Raw genomic sequence first — 17,379 nt, 5'->3', positions numbered from 1 at the left:
TTCAGCTATGAAGAAGGTGTTAACCAAAAATATTAAAAAACCATGAGAGTCAAATTTTGTTGGATGAGAAGCTCTCTTCACAAACTTTGCTTTTGAAATTAAACAAGTCAAGGGAAGTAAAATTTACATTCCACATTTAATGTTTAGAGCAACTAAATGGAATCAAACTACTGAAAACCAACTCGGCAGTTGAGAAACACATGGAAATTTAGAGCATTTAACATACTGAAAATTTAGCAAAAAAATACCTTAAATCTTCACTTTAAAGATATAGATATAATTTGGAGAGAAGAAAATAATAGACTTAATAGTTTTCACCAATATTTTGTAATAAACAAAGCTACACATCCAAATTTCCATCAAAAACTCTTGTGGCCGCACCATTATCTAGAGCCTTTGGTATTTACAATTAATATAAGTCTGCATACTCTCGAAAAATAGAGAAGTCGGTTGTGGTTGCAACACACCCACCCACAACATACATCTCTACGTTAGTGTAATGTAAAGGATATAGAGAGACACGAAATTCTGATGCTTGAAGGATAGTCAATGCAAAGTCTGTAATGTTTGATATATTATTCGATAGTGAGAAATGACAATGAAATTTTGGATTTTTCTTCTCAGAAATCCAATGGACATTGTTTAAAATACAAATAACTTTATATGTAATGTTTTCTTGTACATTACCGACTGTGTGGATAATTTGTTCCCATTTAACATTTTCGTTACCTCGCAACGTTTAAATTGGAAAATCAGAAATTAGTTATGCAATGTTTTGAATCCCATACAAACTCATTTCCTCTTTCACATGGATTTTTTTAACCTAAGGTGAAGAATGTCCACGTTTGCAATTTGTTATGCTATTTCTACTGATGTTGTTTTACTGATGCTATTAATCCTAGACCATCCAAAAGTTGGAAATATTTAAGCGATAGACTTTGTGTTTAACATGCCATCCCAAAGTTAAAATTGTTGAAGTAATAGACTTTGGATTTTTCTTTTGGGAAGCGTCCGACATAGTTTAGAAGAACAAATAAACTGATACCTCAACGACAAGTCTTTCTGTAATGTCTTCTTGCCCAATACTATTTCTGTGATTGGATTATATAGTACATTGTCCTTTTAACCTTTTTTCACAACACACCAGTGAAAGAGAAAAACTAATAACGTTAAGAAATTTTATCGTGATAATAAAACTAATTATGTTTGGTTTCTATTGTAATCGGAATTTTCATTGCCTCTTTCTCTTTTTTTTTAAGGAATATTTTAATATTATCGAGAACTAATCTTCCGAGAGTATAAATTTGATGGACACTTTACCAAAGTATTTTTACTATGGTTTTTTTGGTCAAAATTGTTTTAATGGTTTTTTTGGCGTCAAAATTATTTTTGAATTGATGTTTTATGTTTATTTAGGTTTGTTATTTAAATGTTATTATTATATTTATTTTATTAGTTTTTGACCATAGTAAATTTTGTATTGAGGTAAGTTTTATTTTATTAATTTTAGGTTGGGCATAAACTAAATAAAGTTTAGTGAAATTATAGATATACACATTAAAGAATAACATATTGAATGGTGTTAGTAATTGTGAAACTGATCAATAATTTAGGAAAATTATGTATATTCATTGTTCATATAATTTCATAGCTTTTGTAAGTCATGTAGAATAATTCTCAATTAGCATGCTCAAACCCATTAGTTGTGTAATGTATTTTGAATAGGAGCAATTGATCTCAACATTCAACATGAGAAGTTGGATTGAAAAAAGATCTTATAAATAATAAAACAAATTTGATCCCATTTTTACTTTTAAATAGGGATTTGGAAGGATTCTAATATTTAAAACAATAATTATATACAGGGTATGTGTTATGAGGAAATCCATGATTGTGTAATAAGTAATGATAGACCATTTTAGTAGGCATTCCAAGATTTGAAAGAGAGGAATGTGATCATGTTCAGATTGGATTATAAATTTAAGGAACGTTTTGAGATTTCCATTTCCAACCGCTAAGTAGATCCATTTTTTAAAAAATGGGATGTATTATGAGCATGCTAAAACTGAACAAACTACACAAAAACTCTCAAATCAAACAAAAAATTGTTATGTCATTTTTATTATTTTTATTGAACAACTAAAATACCCTTTAATCTCATTACTCTATCACCATAGGTTTTTTTATATAGAATAAAGATGGACCATGAGCACAAGTTTAAACCCCCAAGCTTCAGAGTTTAAGGTTCAAGGTGCATGGTGTGGGATTGCATGATCTAAGTTAGGATAGAGACAAGCATTTTGTAGCATGCCCAAAAACCCATGGTTTGTGTAGTAACGAGCCTACTACTACACCATGGTTTATCTGAGAGTTTATAAGTACAATTTCTTACTATAAGTAAGTGTTCGTGACAAAACCGCGCCAACACTTTCTTGCGCTCAGAGATGATCAGTCATCTGAGACCTTCAGGGGTTGCTGCAGTCCACCTGATTCTACAAATCCATCTATATACTCTACCGCCACTACAGATCTGAAATCAATGATGCATCCTAAAAAAAGATAAGGCTATCCCTACTCTGTGCTCTGATACCAAGATAAAATCAGACTTTGAATTGAAAAGGAGGAGTTACAGCTCACAGGTGAGTACTACACCTGGAGACTGCACCCAAACAAGGAGAAATATCTCCATACACTCTACTATTCATCAATGAACAATTACATCATTAAATACATTTACTAGAAATCAGGAGGTTGCACCAAACTCCTAAACTCTAGGAACAAATCCTAAACTAAGGAGATACGTTACAACTTGTGTAACCATTTCTCCATTAATACAAAATAATATTAATTATTTTCAACTCCCCCCTTAATGGAGAAAGGATTATCCTGAACTCCTAGCATCCCTCTAAACAATTCAAACTTGACATGCCCAAGAGGCTTAGTAAAAATATCAGCCATGTTATCACAAGTTTTACAATATTCAACACAGATCTCTTTTGACTGTTGCTTCTCTCAAACAAAATGAACTTGAGTATCAATATTCTTGGTATTTTTATGAAAGACTAGATTGTTTGCAAGCTTGATGGTACTCTGGTTGTCGGTTTTGATAACATTTGATTCTTTCTGCTCCTCCTGCATCGTTGAGAAGTCTTCTCAACCAGATAGCTTCACATATGGCTGCCCACAATGCTTGGTACTCAGCTTCACATGAAGATAGAGCTACAGTGTGCTGCTTTTCGCTGCTCCATGCTATGAACCCGGATCCAATGTTGAATGCGTAACCTGTGATAGATCTTCGATCATCCAAGTTACCTACCCAATCGGAATCTGAAAAACCTGCTAGAATAACATCAGAAGTGTCAGTGTACAAAATGCCATAATTACTAGTACCACTAAGATACCTCAACACACTTTTTGCTACGACCCAGTGATTTTCAAGTGGTTTTGACATGAACTGGCTCAACACACTAACAGAATATGTCAAATCTGGTCCAGTTGTAGTCAGATATATCAAACTGCCAACTATCTGTCTGTACATGGTAGCATCCACCTGTTTAGTACCATCGTCACTGCTCAACTTTAAATTCTGCTGTCATGGTGTTGCTGTTGATCTACATTGCTCCATTCTGAACCTTTCCAACAAGCTTCTGGCATAGTTCCCTTGAGTAAGAAAAGTTTGTCCAGAGTCTCTCCATACCTCCAATCCCAAACAATAATGAAGGTTTCCGAGATCTTTCATCTCAAACACTTGTGACATTTGCTGTTTGATTTCTTTGATCGACTTGTTAGCATTCCCTGTTATGATCATACCATCTACATACAAAAAAATCAAAATAATTTGCCCTTGTTTATTAAACTTGGTATACAGATTTGGATCATTCAAGCTCCTATGAAAGGCATGTTGAACAAAAAATGAGTCAATTTTCTCATACCACGACCTGGGTGCCTGCTTTAAACCATAAAGTGCCTTTTTCAATTTACACACAAGATGTTCCTGTCCCTTTTTCATAAAACCTTCAGGCTGTACTAAATAAATTTCTTCCTTTAATTCACCATTTAGAAATGCAGACTTAACATCTAGCTGGTGTAGTTGCCAATTGTGTTTTGTTGCTAAGGAAATTAGCATTCTAATGGTGTTTAATTTGGCTACAGGAGCAAAGGTGTCATCGAAATCTATTTCCTCTTTCTGTGAGTAACCCTTTGCTACCAGTCTAGCTTTAAGTTTCTCTATACTCCCATCTGCATTTATTTTTGGTTTATAAAGCCATTTACATCCTATGGGGGTTTTACCTTCAGGCAATTCAACCAAATCCCAAGTATGGTTTCTGTTTATTGATTCTATTTCCTCATATATTGCAGCGTTCCATGCATCAGATTTACTTGCTTCCTCATAATTTGCAGGTTCTACAATGTTTAAAATCTTTGACATTAAAGCATAGCCTTTCAATTTAGATGATAATCGAGTCTTCTTATCTGATCTCCTTGGTAGGGGACTTACCTCAATTTCAGCCTTTTCTAAACTTGCATCTTCATTGATTACATCATCTGTTACTTCTTCTTCTTGTTTCTCCTCCAGCTCTTCATCTTCCTCACTGTTTTCTTCCAATAGCAATGGAATGTGCCAATCACTGTTAGGGTCACTCTTTCCTTCTTCAACCTATTCATGAAATATAACATCTCTGCTTGCAAAAACCTTGTGAGTCACTGGATTAAATAACTTATATGCCTTGAACTCAGTGCCATATCCAACAAATATACATTTCAGGGCTTTAGGATCTAACTTTTTCCTATCTGCCTTGGGTATATGAGCATAAGCTTTCAACCCAAATATTCTTAAATGACTCACTGCTAGTTTGAATCCAAACAATGCTTCAAAAGGGGTTTTGAAGCCTAAACATCTAGTAGGACTACTATTCTTTAAATATACATCAATGTTAATAGCTTCTGCCCAAAGACCATTTGATAGACCCTTACCTTGAAGCATGCTCCTTGCGCACTCCACAAGAGTTCTGTTCTTTCATTCTGCCACTCCATTCTGCTGTGGAGTGTGAGGCACTGTAAACTGTTGCACAATCCCATGATGCTTGCAGAAATCCATGAACTCTCCCAACCTGTATTCTCCCCCTTAATCTGAGCGGAGAATTTTTATCCTTTTTCTTGTTAGGTTTTCTACCATGGATTTAAACTCTTTAAAATACTGAAAAGCTTGACTCTTTTTACTCAGAAAGTATACCCATGAAAATCTAGTGCAATCATTTGTAAATAAGAGAAAGTAATATGCTCCTCCTAATGACCTGGTTTGCATGGGTCCACAGATGTCTGTATGCACCAGTTCTAAAATGTCTCTTTCCTTTCTATTAACATGCAAAGGGAACTCTTCTCTATGCATTTTCCCTAATGCACATCCATCACAATCCAGCTTAACATTATGGAAAACAGGGAGTCCATCAACCATACCTTTTCTCTGAAGTAGGATGAGGTCTTGCAGATTAAGATGGCCGAATCTCTGATGCCAGATATTTTTGGCTGTTGATCCAGCTGCAACCATTGCTTGTTGTGGCATACTCTTCACATCTAGTCTGTACAGGTTCCCCACGCGCACTCCTGTTGCAACTGTTTCCATCTGGCTATCCTTAATGACACAATTAGTCTTAAAGAATTGAACTTACATGTCCTGATCTGTAATCATTGAGACAGAGACCAAATTTTTCTTAATTCTTGGAACATACAATACATTTTTAAGGTGTTTAATGTCACCACTAGGTAATTTCACAGAATGTCACCATGTCCTTTGATCTCATGTCCACTATCATCTCTTAAATAGATTTTCGACCCACATGAAGTTTCTTCAAGAAAGTCAAACCAGTCCTTCTTACCAGTCATATGTGAGGATGCACCCGAGTCAACATACCATATGTCGTCCTCATCTCCCGTTGAAGCTGAAAGAGCATGATCGACTATAAATAGTATAAGTTCATGGCTATGATCCTCCTCTTCCTTGACAAAGTAACCCTTATGTTTCCTCTGTTTGTTTCTCCCTTCATCTGCCTGCCTCTTATAACAATCTCTAATCTCATGTCCAGGTTTTCCACAGAAAAAACATTTCTTGATGGGAAAATTATTAGCAGACATACCTTTAAACGGTCTCTTCTGAAATGTGTTGGCTCCTCTCTGCTACTGTTGCTGCGGTTTCTAATGCTGCTTCCCTTTAAACTATCTCCTTTTTGCCATCAGAGCAAGGTCATTGCTCTGTGATTTCAAGTTTTTTCGACGCTCTTCTTCCTGTATCAGAATCCCTGTCAGCTCTTCAAATGAAGGGGCTTTCTCCCTTACTGACAACCCTGTGATAAATGTCTGGTAATCATCAATCATTCCATTCAACGTGATCATGACCAGATCTGAATCGGAAACTTTCTCTCCGATATCTCCCAATCTGTCCTTCAGGTCTTTGACTCTCGCAATGAATCCAGCAGCGGATTCATTCTCCTCCATCTTCAATGCAAACAGCTTGCCTTTGATTGACAAGACACGATTTGAATTCTGCATCTGGTATAGGTTTTTAATAGTCGTCCAAATGTCAGCAGCCGATTTACAATCTCTAATATGTGGGATAACATTGTCCTTGACGGACATCTTCAATATGACCTTTGCTTTCGTCTCCCTTTTATCCCAATCTTGTTCTTGTGTGGCTGAACCTGATCTCAGCTCACTTCCTGTAACAATCGACCAATCATTCGCGCTTTCAAGCAAAGTCTGCATCTTGAATTTCCAGTTGTTGAAATTCGATCCATCGAGTTTGCCAGACTCGTGGAGGTACGAATCTAAACTGTTATTCATATTGAATTATACCAGATCCGAACCTCTGTGTTGGGGAAATTTCAACAAAACAATAAATTTAAAAAATAAAAATAAAAAAATTATACCTTTAATGTGCCTCCACCAGGCAAGTCCGATCTGCTGCCACCGAACAGATCCGGAACTCCACTACGCCACCACCGAGCCAGTCCGATCTGCTACCGCCGAACAGATCCGGAACTTCAATACGCCACCACCGAGCCAGTCCGATCTGCTACCACCGAGCAGATCAGGAACTCCAATACGCCACCACCGGGCTTTCCGCTCTGTTGCCACCGAACAGATCCGGAAATCCAAAGTGCCACCACCGGGCAACTCTGATCTGCAAAAATCGCAGATTTTTCAATGAGAAAGAGGTTGGCGCTCTTTGACAGCGAAATATCTGCGCCAGAAACAAAGGGAAGAAGGTCGGCGCTTCTTCAACAGTGAAACGTCCGCGCCCAAAACAAAATCGACGCGTCTCCCCAAATTGCCGCGATTCTTCCTTGATTTTCCGCGCTAATTGTACTTTCTGGCGCGTTGGCGTGCTTATCACCCTCAAACCCGCACTAAGTGGCGCGACTGTTTCTTAAAAATCCGCACTAGCTCTTCTTTCCACACAAAAAAAGCGCGACTGTTCCCGACAAAACTGCGCCAACACTTTCTTGCGCTCAGAGATGATCAGTCATCTGAGACCTGTCTTCAGGTGTTGCTGCAGTCCACCTGATTCTACAAATCCATATATATACTCTACCGCCACTACAGATCTGAAATCAATGATGCATCCCTACTCTGTGCTCTGATACCAAGATAAAAATCAGACTTTGAATTGAAAAGGAGGAGTTACAGCTCACAGGTGAGTACTGCACCTAGAGACTGCACTCAAACAAGGAGAAATCTCTCCGTACACTCTACTATTCATCAATGAACAATTACATCATTAAATACATTTATTAGAAATGAGGAAGTTGCACCAAACTCCTAAACTCTAGGAACAAATCCTAAACTAAGGAGATACGTTACAACTAGTGTAACCATTTCTCCATTAATACAAAATAATATTAATTATTTTCAACTATTGGGAGTTTGCTTATATCTAAAATATATTGTTATAAAAATAGATGCAAGAGATATCTCTCTATCATGCAAACATACATATAAAAATGAATATTTCTCACACACACATATATTAAATTTAACCATTGTTACCATCTTAACAAAACATCAAAAGGCATATTTTTTAACTAGTGTTTAATTACTAGAAATATCTAATTACAAAATATAATAAATTTAATATGGAGCGTTGCTGGTTAGTTCATGCCTTGTGCAAAAAATAATTGACAACCAAAGTTATTGGTGCCAGAATTTAATATTTAAACACTTTTTAAAATTTTATTAATTCCAAATCAAATGACCAAAATTATAGAAATACATAAAGTTTATAATTATTAACACTTTACTATGTGGGAGTTTCAACATATTTTGAAATTTCTTTGTAACTAGTAGACATATAGTGAAAATAAAGATAATTAGGAATTCTTTTACAATAAATTTCTATATAGATAGTGGCCACCATTTTTATGCAAATATTTACTTAAACTATGGTGGACAGTTATCACATGGCATTCTTGCATAAAAAAAATAGTAGATAGCTATCTACCTAACATTCTTTTGTGCAAAAATTGAATAGATTTTTTTTTAAATATTTTTATATCTTATTATTTAAATTAAAACCAAATAAAATTAACAATCAACTCATTACGAAAAACTATTTATATTAAAAAGATTAAAATTTATTTTTTAATTTACTACTTTTATATTGAAAAGATTAAAATTTATTTTGAAAATTATTAAAAAAAGATTAAAATTTATTTTGAAAATTATTAAAAAAATTAAAATTTATTTTTTTAGTTTACTACTTTTATATTGAAAAGATTAAAATTTATTTTGAAAATTATTAAAAATATTAAAATTTATTTTTTAATTTACTACTTTTATATTGAAAAGATTAAAATTTATTTTTTTATTTTCAAAATATTTAGCGTAATATTTTTTTTAAATCTTAATAAACCTAGAATCGGTTTAAAAAGCAATTTTTTTATTGAACAAAAGAAAAAACAATATAATCTCCGGTTATTAAAAAAACATAATTTTAAAAACATCAAATGGCATAATTTCAAACTAGCCATTATAGGAAACATCTAAAGTCAAAATGTCAAAAAGATTATAATTAGAAGCGGAGAAGTGCAAGGAAATCGAAACTTAGCATACCTGCTTTTCGAAATCCACTGCGCAGCGAAGGCGGAGTGGCTCGCTTTGATCTTCTCTAACAATACATCGAGCCATTTCCCGGACTTCATTATGCATTATAAGTTTTGAACTGCGCTTCGTTAAAGCCGCTGACAATGATTGCGATACCTCCTCCGTAAAATGTTGGAAATCTGGGATTGTTACCGATCCCGCCTCCTCAGAAGGTTCCCAATCTCTGAATCTTCGCAGAATCTGCCTTTGTCGAAGTTGCCCCCTTTTAGTTTCATCATGATGATAGTCCACGTCGTTCTTGAAACTTACGAGGTAAGTTTCACAGAGCCTTTTGAGGGAGTAGTGAACGTCCTGCATATAATCTAATCCCTCTAACACTTGAACAGCCAGTTCCTTGTCTTCTCCCACCAAGAAATAAGCCACGTCCAAAAGCATCCTTCGCTCTTCGCTGTCCATATCTTTGCAACTCCATTTTAATAATTTGTTCATTACATCCTTTGCTTCGGGCAGACTCGCTCCTTGAGAGTATAATTTCAACTGCCGCTTCCAGTGCGTTCTATCGGAATTGCTAGATAGCTGCTCCCCCAAAACTTGTAAGCAGAGAGGCAAACCCTCACAAATTTTCAAAAAATCCTCCACCAAATCTGCGCAGCCTTCAATTGAATTTGATTGACGGGTGGCATGATAGCAGAACAATTCTCGGGCATGCTTGTTCTTCAATGGCTCTACATCATACACGAATGAAATGTTTTTATAAGAGGCCCTCACAACATCTTTATCACGAGATGTTACGAAGATCAGACTACCCTCTTCCACAGCATGTACATCCAGTACGCTTTCTATTTCGTGCCTGTCATCCACATCATCGAAAACAATCAAAATTTTTAATCCTTTTAGACTGTTTCGTAACATAATCTTCCCCTCCCAGCTACGTACCATATTTTTGCCCAGCAAATCACGACAGAGCTGCCCCTGCAAATCATGATCATCTGTTTCTCTGACGTTAAACAAATAAGAAGCCCTTCTAAACTCCGAACGGCTCAATTCGTTGAAGATATGTCTCGCCAGAGTTGACTTCCCTATTCCGCCTAATCCGGCAATTACTACCACCTTTTTGGAGCTTTGTTTCTTAATTTGATCATGCAAATCCTTCCAGGCCTGGTCTAGTCCAACTGCGTGAGGAGGGATCTCTAACGGGTCCCGTTTGACGTGTTCCATTACAGTGTTTTCAATGTTCCTCACAAGCTTTCCATAGTCATCACTGTAAACAAAAAAAATTATTTGCAGTCTATCATAGTTAGGAAAATTGATGATTCAAGATTCACCAAGTTGATAGGTGATAAATAAGTGAAATATCTCTATTGTGATATGATAAATAAGTAAAGCATGTATTCACCTTTCCTTCCAATAGAACACCGTATCAGAATTGTCTGCGGCTTTTCCGAGTGCTTCCTTCCCTTTGAACACCTTACCAGAAATGTCTGCGGCTTTTCCGAGTGCTTCCTTCCATTCATCCACTACTTCCATGGATCCTCTTTCACGGTGTTTCTGAAAGGCTTCGGCATAACATCCCTTCTCAATGAAACGAAGTTCCCAAGGCTCAACGTCACAGAATATGGGAATAAACCTGGGCTCATGAGATGATGTCAACATCCAACAAAGCTCTTTTAAGCACCAGTGTGATTCAGCATAATTCTTCGAGAATATGGCAATGTGAACAGAGGAACTGCTAATGGCTCCTCGGATTTCAGTCTCGATGGTATCTCCCGGGCAAAGTACGTACTGATCCAAAAAGACTCGCAAACCATAGGGTTCGAGGGCATGGTAAATGAGGCTGGCAAGAGTCAGCTTGGTATCCTTTCCCCTGTGGTTGATGAAAACCTGGTATGGCTCCCATGATGGCGTTGCTACTGGCTCCATACTTGATACCTTCTAGTGATCGATCCGATCAGTTTGGAAGATGGAGGAAACCCTTGTCACGGCAATGAAGATGAAGATGAAAAACTAGAGAAATGGCCGGTCGAAAAGCTAATAGGGAGGTCGAAAAGTAAAATCACCGTCCTCACGAAGGTGGGAGGTCTTATCTAAAAATGTCGTAATATGATCGGCGCGCAGTGGGAATTGGAAAGCCATATTTCCTGACCAGCTTAGCTGTAAGTTTGATAGCTATATAATTTGGCAGCGCCTAACCAGCCATATATCGCGTATTAAATGCACCCGGAGATGCACGCGACATAGCCAGTTAACACTCAAATTGCTTTTTTTTATTTAGTGACGAGTTTTCAAATTCTTGTGTTAACGGATTATCTCGCTTGCATCTCCCGGTGCATTGAATAGGCGATATATGGCTGGTTAGGCGCTGCCATATAATTTTTGGTAGGGATAGAGTGCTCGGAAAGTCATAAGGCATTAAATGCCTGTTTAACTGCCAGTTGGATAGTCATATAAAACACGTGCGCTGTGACTTTCGGAGCATTCCATCCCACCTAAAATTATATAAATATCAAACTTACATATAAACAGACATTTAATGCCATATAACAGGATCGTTAACTCTTGCTTTCCTATACTATAGCGTATTGAATGCTTTGAGAGTGACCGTGATAGTGGAGGATTCAAGAATGTAAATACATGAGCATGGCTTACCATAAACGAAAGGTCATCCATCCGGCTGCCATGTACTATAGAAGAAGGACCGCCACAGGTAAGGACGATTTAAACGACACATTATTTTAAGGTAAGGACGATTTAAGTTTAAGAAGTGGGTAAACCAGTGAAACCTCTTCATCTGAACAGATAACGGACAGCTGCCACTTGCAGCACGCTTTCCAAGATTCCTGCCCACTTGCAACATTGTGGTTTGAATTGCGTGTCCAACTTGTGGAATGGAGCATACAATGTTGTTTCGTTTCAATGCACGAGATCGTGACGATGACACTTGACAATACCTGTAAGGTTGATTGTTCGCAGGCAATTCGTCAAAATCAGCATATCTCATTAATCTGATCTCCAAAAAAGCTCAATCTTAATGTTTTTGCACTCTTATTATTTAAAAATTTAATCATTGTTTGTATCATTATATATGTGGATTGTATTTAATTTATTTCGTTTTAGGAGCTGAAGAATAAATACAAATTAAATTAATAATTATGTAAACATTAAATATTATTTTAGAGATTATGAAAGTGCATTTTTATTTGATTTGCATTTGTAATTTTGATGGAGAAATTTTATGTTCTATATATTATATATTGAAGCAATATATGCAATATAACCTAAAGAGTACAGAATAGTTTGTGGTTTCCAAAAAATGGTGACCAAACTCTAGATAGTCAGATTTTTACAGATTTAACAAGGAAAATAAAAGAGAACCACATAAAAAATACTGGGTGTCCATATAGGATCATATGTTAACCACATAAAAAATATTGGGCGTCCATATAGGATCATATGTACTAAGCGTAACACAGATAACCCCGAAGCATGCTGACCATGGTCTGTTTTCCTATATACCAATGTGACAAGCATAGACAAAAACAGCAAAAAAAATGAGCCCGAAACCTGTATTCACTCATAACTTACCCTCCTTTGGATCGACTCATAGAGAGCGGATATGCTTAGCAACATAGACTTTAAAGGGAGTTTTGAATCTTCAAAAATCTTGTGATTTCTCCATTTCCAAACACACCATAACGCAATGGGAAGGATTGGACGCTTAGATTCCTCTTGTCTTCCCCACCACTCGAATGCTGCTGCATGGATAGAAATGAAACACACGTGAGGAAAATGAAAAGAAATAGCCAAGTCATACCAGATTTGTTGGGAGGCCGCGCATTTGAAGAACATGTGAAAGTTTGTCTCCTCCTCCGCTTCGCACAACACACATCTGCTTGGGCCGTGCCACCATCTCTTCCTCAAGTTTTCCCATGTTAAGTTTTTGTTGTAGAAAACTAACCATGAGAAAATAGTCACTTTGAGAGGACAACAATAATTATATTAATAGATATGTTGATTTGTTTTTATAATTTTAATTAAATTATTAATAATGTGGATGGTAGAAATTTATCTTCCATGAATATTTTAGAATATTATTAGATGCATACACAAATCAAAGATTAAGATTTATTTTAAAGTAGTCATGTATTTTTTGCTATTTTAATTAAATTGATTAATTAAAAAAAATTATATGAACAAGTGTTATATAGAGTTATTTGTTATTTTTCTGCATGTGATATTGATAAGTGATGGTATTGACCCATAATATTGTAACAAAACTTCTTTACAAATTAAAAATCTCCATAGTAAATCTAGAGTAGATCAAGATAGCTAAAAATATCTATAGTAAAATGAGAATAAATCTAGATGGATAAAAATATTATTACATTTTTTTTTACTTGTATATATGTTTAATATTTATATTAATTCTTGTTTTAATCAATATTAATGTAATTTAAAATAAAATTATAATTTACTTAGTTTTTATTTTATTTTTAAATTTTAGTAATATAAGATGTTTATAATATAAGTGTTTTAATATTTATGGATATTTACCAAATTATTTAATTTACATGATTAATTAGTAATAAGTAAAAAAAAAATCTCTATTTTTTTCAGAAATTAAAACTTCCAAAATTATGAATTATCTTCTAATAATAAAATTTTAAAAATTGTGTAATATGAAACATGTATTTTTAGATAATAATTTATAAATTTGAAATAAATATTTAAAGTTTTTCATAATTTATATGAAATAGTATAATATTTATATATGAGTTAAATAATAAATTTATATTTATATAATAATAAATAAAAGTAAAAATTTATTTTACACCTAATAAGTAAAACAAGTTATTAAAAAATATGCACAATCTTGTCACATGAATATAAGTTTTCAAAATTATGAATTATCTTCTACGGTATGGGCATCCATTTACAATAGGATGGTTGGACAAAAAATGTTGTAATATTTTGTAAATTTTATCAATAAATATATAAACAAGTATAATATGCAACATTGTTGTTTATTACATGCCTCTTATATAAAAAATAATTTATAGCATTAAAAAAAAATGAATGAACTAAGCTAAATAATTTCTATATACGTTTTCTTAACATGAATATTATTATTAAAAAAAAAAATTTAAACAATAAATTTTTATTATATAACATATTTTTATATTGATATAAATTAATTAATATTATATTTTAGTATTTTTTTTTTGTAAGCTTAGCAGTACTTTTCATTCATTCATTTATAAATAGGTAGGTTACAAATATATGAGTCGTTAGGTGGCCTCAACCTACCCAGAAACCAAATTTGTTGGCCACCGAATTACATTATAAGCCATCCAAAACATAAATAGTTTGAGCCTTTTTAGCCAAGCCTTATAAGGTCGATAGTCCAAAAACCAACTAATAAACATCAGACTGAAAACATAAATGTTACCCGACATAAACATCCAAAAAAATCTAAAATTAACATTCATAACTTCGATCCACTAATCATCCAACTATTCCACCTGACCAGGATCTTTAGCACTTGATCCTGGTAATTCAGTTTGTGGCAGACATGGGATATGTCGCTTGATGCAGCCCAGAGCGTTGTTCTAGTTCTGCGACTGATGTTGGATAAGCTGGAGCTCATTTTGAATGTCTTGTAGACCCGACTCGACGTCATTGTGCACCACTCCGTTGGTGGTCGCAGCCATTGCTTTGGCCACTATGCACTTCATTAACTAGTAAAGATGAATGGACTGTATGAACAAGGTGAGATGGTCACTTGTGTACCTAGGGTCCGTGATTAGTTCCCCCAGTCTTCGACTGGAAGTTCCAGCTTAGCTTGTGAATTCAACTCTGCCTCCCAGTTCGCAATCAATTGTTTCACCTGCGTCGGGGTCCTTTCGCAGTAAGCCTTGACCGTGGCCTGAAGATTCTCATAATTTTTTTCGACCCATCTTCCACGCAGTCCCATGCCACGCTATCCCCCGTCGCGCAGTCCCCTGTCATGCAGTCCCCTACCATGCAGTCATCTACCACGCAGTCACCTGTCGCGCAGTCTCCTGTCGTTCAGTTCTTTGTCGCACAGTCGTCTACCGCTCAGTCTGATCGGAAGATGGATCTACATCTTTTCCTTTATCTTCCTAGTGTCTTCTACCTCTTCCACCTTGACCCGAGGCTCCACTGCAAGGTTGAGACTTCACCATATCTACCAAGGTCGGGCCCCCTTTCTTCACCCTTCTCCCACTTTCCCACCCTCGTGACCCAAGCCATTATACAGAGGCTAAGAGTAAAGACAACATAGGCAAACTAGACTTTATACGCCAACCTCAAGCAGAGACATGTAGCAGCTGGGTACTCCTCTCATGTTCTCGTTGTCGCAAACCTGTAACCAACAAACTTAGGCTCCTTAAGAAACTGAGGACCTGGGTTTATACGCAGGATATATGGTCTTAACATCACCTTTGCTCCCATTAGCTATAGGTGCCAAGGATTACCAACCTTCACATCGTGGATCTGCCAAGATCTGCGACGCTTCATATTACCACAGTGAAAACGCATGTTAGGGCGTGAGGGATACTACCCACTATCCCAAAACAATAAAAGCTCTGTCATATCAATCAAGACCAAGCGGGCCTTCAGCTGTCTCACACCCCAATCAGGGGTTCTGATTAAGAGCCAGGTCCTCGTTCAAAATCAAAGTCAATTGTTCCATTCCTTCTTCCCCAATCTCCCTTATCCAAGGCTTATCTATATTCACTCTCGGCTGAAGATAGCCCTAGTTTACTAAGAAATATGTAGCTTTGTTTCCATTGCGAGAGACATGCGAGGGGATGATATATTCAAAATATTGAATAAGTTCACTGATATCCTGGATCAAGCAAACAGTCCTCCAACTTTTTCTAATATTTTCCCACTGGGACCCCTGGTTAAGATTTTTAATAGTATTAATGACCAGAGAAGAGTCGCCTTCCACCACCATTTTTCTCAACCCTTCCCTTTTGGCTATTATCAAACCATGTTTAACAACATCGAATTCATCTTCTTTGTTACTTGCCATGCCACAATCTGAAGCATATATTTGGACATCCTGGCCCCGCAAATCCCTGATGACCCCTCCAAAACCCGCATCCCTAGGGTTGCCCTTGGATGCCCCATCGAAGTTTAGCTTGAGAAAACCCTCGGGGGTCATGAGAAGCGAGAAGGAGATTGGTTGAGAGGCAAATTTAAGTTCCAATATGAAGGTGCAAGCATTTGTTGGGATAAGTTGAGAGTAGAAAATATGCGTGCTTCTTGGGGGTTGACCTTCCAATAATCAGAATGCCATTTCTCTACTAGTATAGATTCTCTTACATTTTGGAGTATTCCTTTCCAGATTTCCAAGTGTGACAGTTTCTAGTCCTTGAAAATCCTTATGTTCCTTTCCTTCCATACTGCCCATAAAAGAAAGCCAAGAGATAGACACCAGGCTCGATTTACCATCAGATTAGAAGAGATTTTTCTCCTCCAACTCCCAATGGTGGATTAGATACTGGTATTATCTTGGTCTAGATGACCAAAAGGAGTATTTATATTCTGCCAGAGTCGGGCTACAAAGGGGCATATATTTAGGAGATTCTCTATGGTTTCAGTCTGAGAGGCACACATATTGCAAAAAGAGGGCCCATGGATTTCTCTCTTCTGTAATTCGTCCCAGGTGAGAATCCTGCCACTGCACACTAGCCACAAGAAATACATTACTTTCGGCCATAATTGTCCCATCCATATTTTCCTCCAGAGTGGATTGTACTGATCCGGATGCTCCTCTGATGCCAGTTGGTAAGCTTCTTTTATGGTGAACATACCTTTAGTTTTATAGCCCCACCTAAGAATGTCATGTCCTTCTAACGATGCAATTCTTCTAGTGTGAAACTCAGAATCAAACACATCCCATTGATTTGAGTCAGGAGGGTTGTTCCAGTCTTGTTTCGTTTTCCACTGTCTCCATTGATTCCTGGGGGTCGGGTCCCAAAACTGATTAACCATCAAGTTGTGGGGTTTATTAGTGAAAAGTAAGATCTTCGCAAAATCTTGGCGACTCAATAGTTTTTCCCATTGTTGCCATGAATCTGGCCAGAATAGAGCACTCCTCCCATCTTTGACTTCCCAGAATGTATGGTTTCAAAATAACTCTTTATTATTAGAAGCTAAGCTCCAAATTGATGATCCTCTTGGAGTTCCCTGCATTCTCAGTCTTTCCTCTGTAGTTGAAGGCATGTTATATTTCTAGCCCCAGATGACCTTCCA

General features: G+C 36.3%; 1 protein-coding gene across 1 annotated transcript in view; it reads right to left on the bottom strand.

Annotated features, from left to right (window-relative positions):
• Positions 1-10,016, bottom strand: part of LOC149244822 (uncharacterized) — a 127,520-nt gene extending 117,504 nt beyond the window's left edge. Inside the window, exon 1 of the mRNA XM_089375028.1 lies at positions 9,106-10,016. Coding sequence (XP_089231154.1) covers positions 9,106-10,008 — 903 coding nt within the window. The 5' untranslated portion in view covers positions 10,009-10,016. The remainder of the gene's footprint in view (positions 1-9,105) is intronic.
• Between the last annotated feature and the right edge of the window lie 7,363 nt (positions 10,017-17,379).

The sequence above is a fragment of the Pinus tabuliformis genome, chromosome 8, assembly GCF_031772625.1.
Source record: "Pinus tabuliformis cultivar Carrire ecotype Pingquan chromosome 8, CPIR1, whole genome shotgun sequence".
Lineage (NCBI taxonomy): Eukaryota > Viridiplantae > Streptophyta > Pinopsida > Pinales > Pinaceae > Pinus > Pinus tabuliformis.
This window is presented reverse-complemented; position numbering and strand designations above follow the sequence as displayed.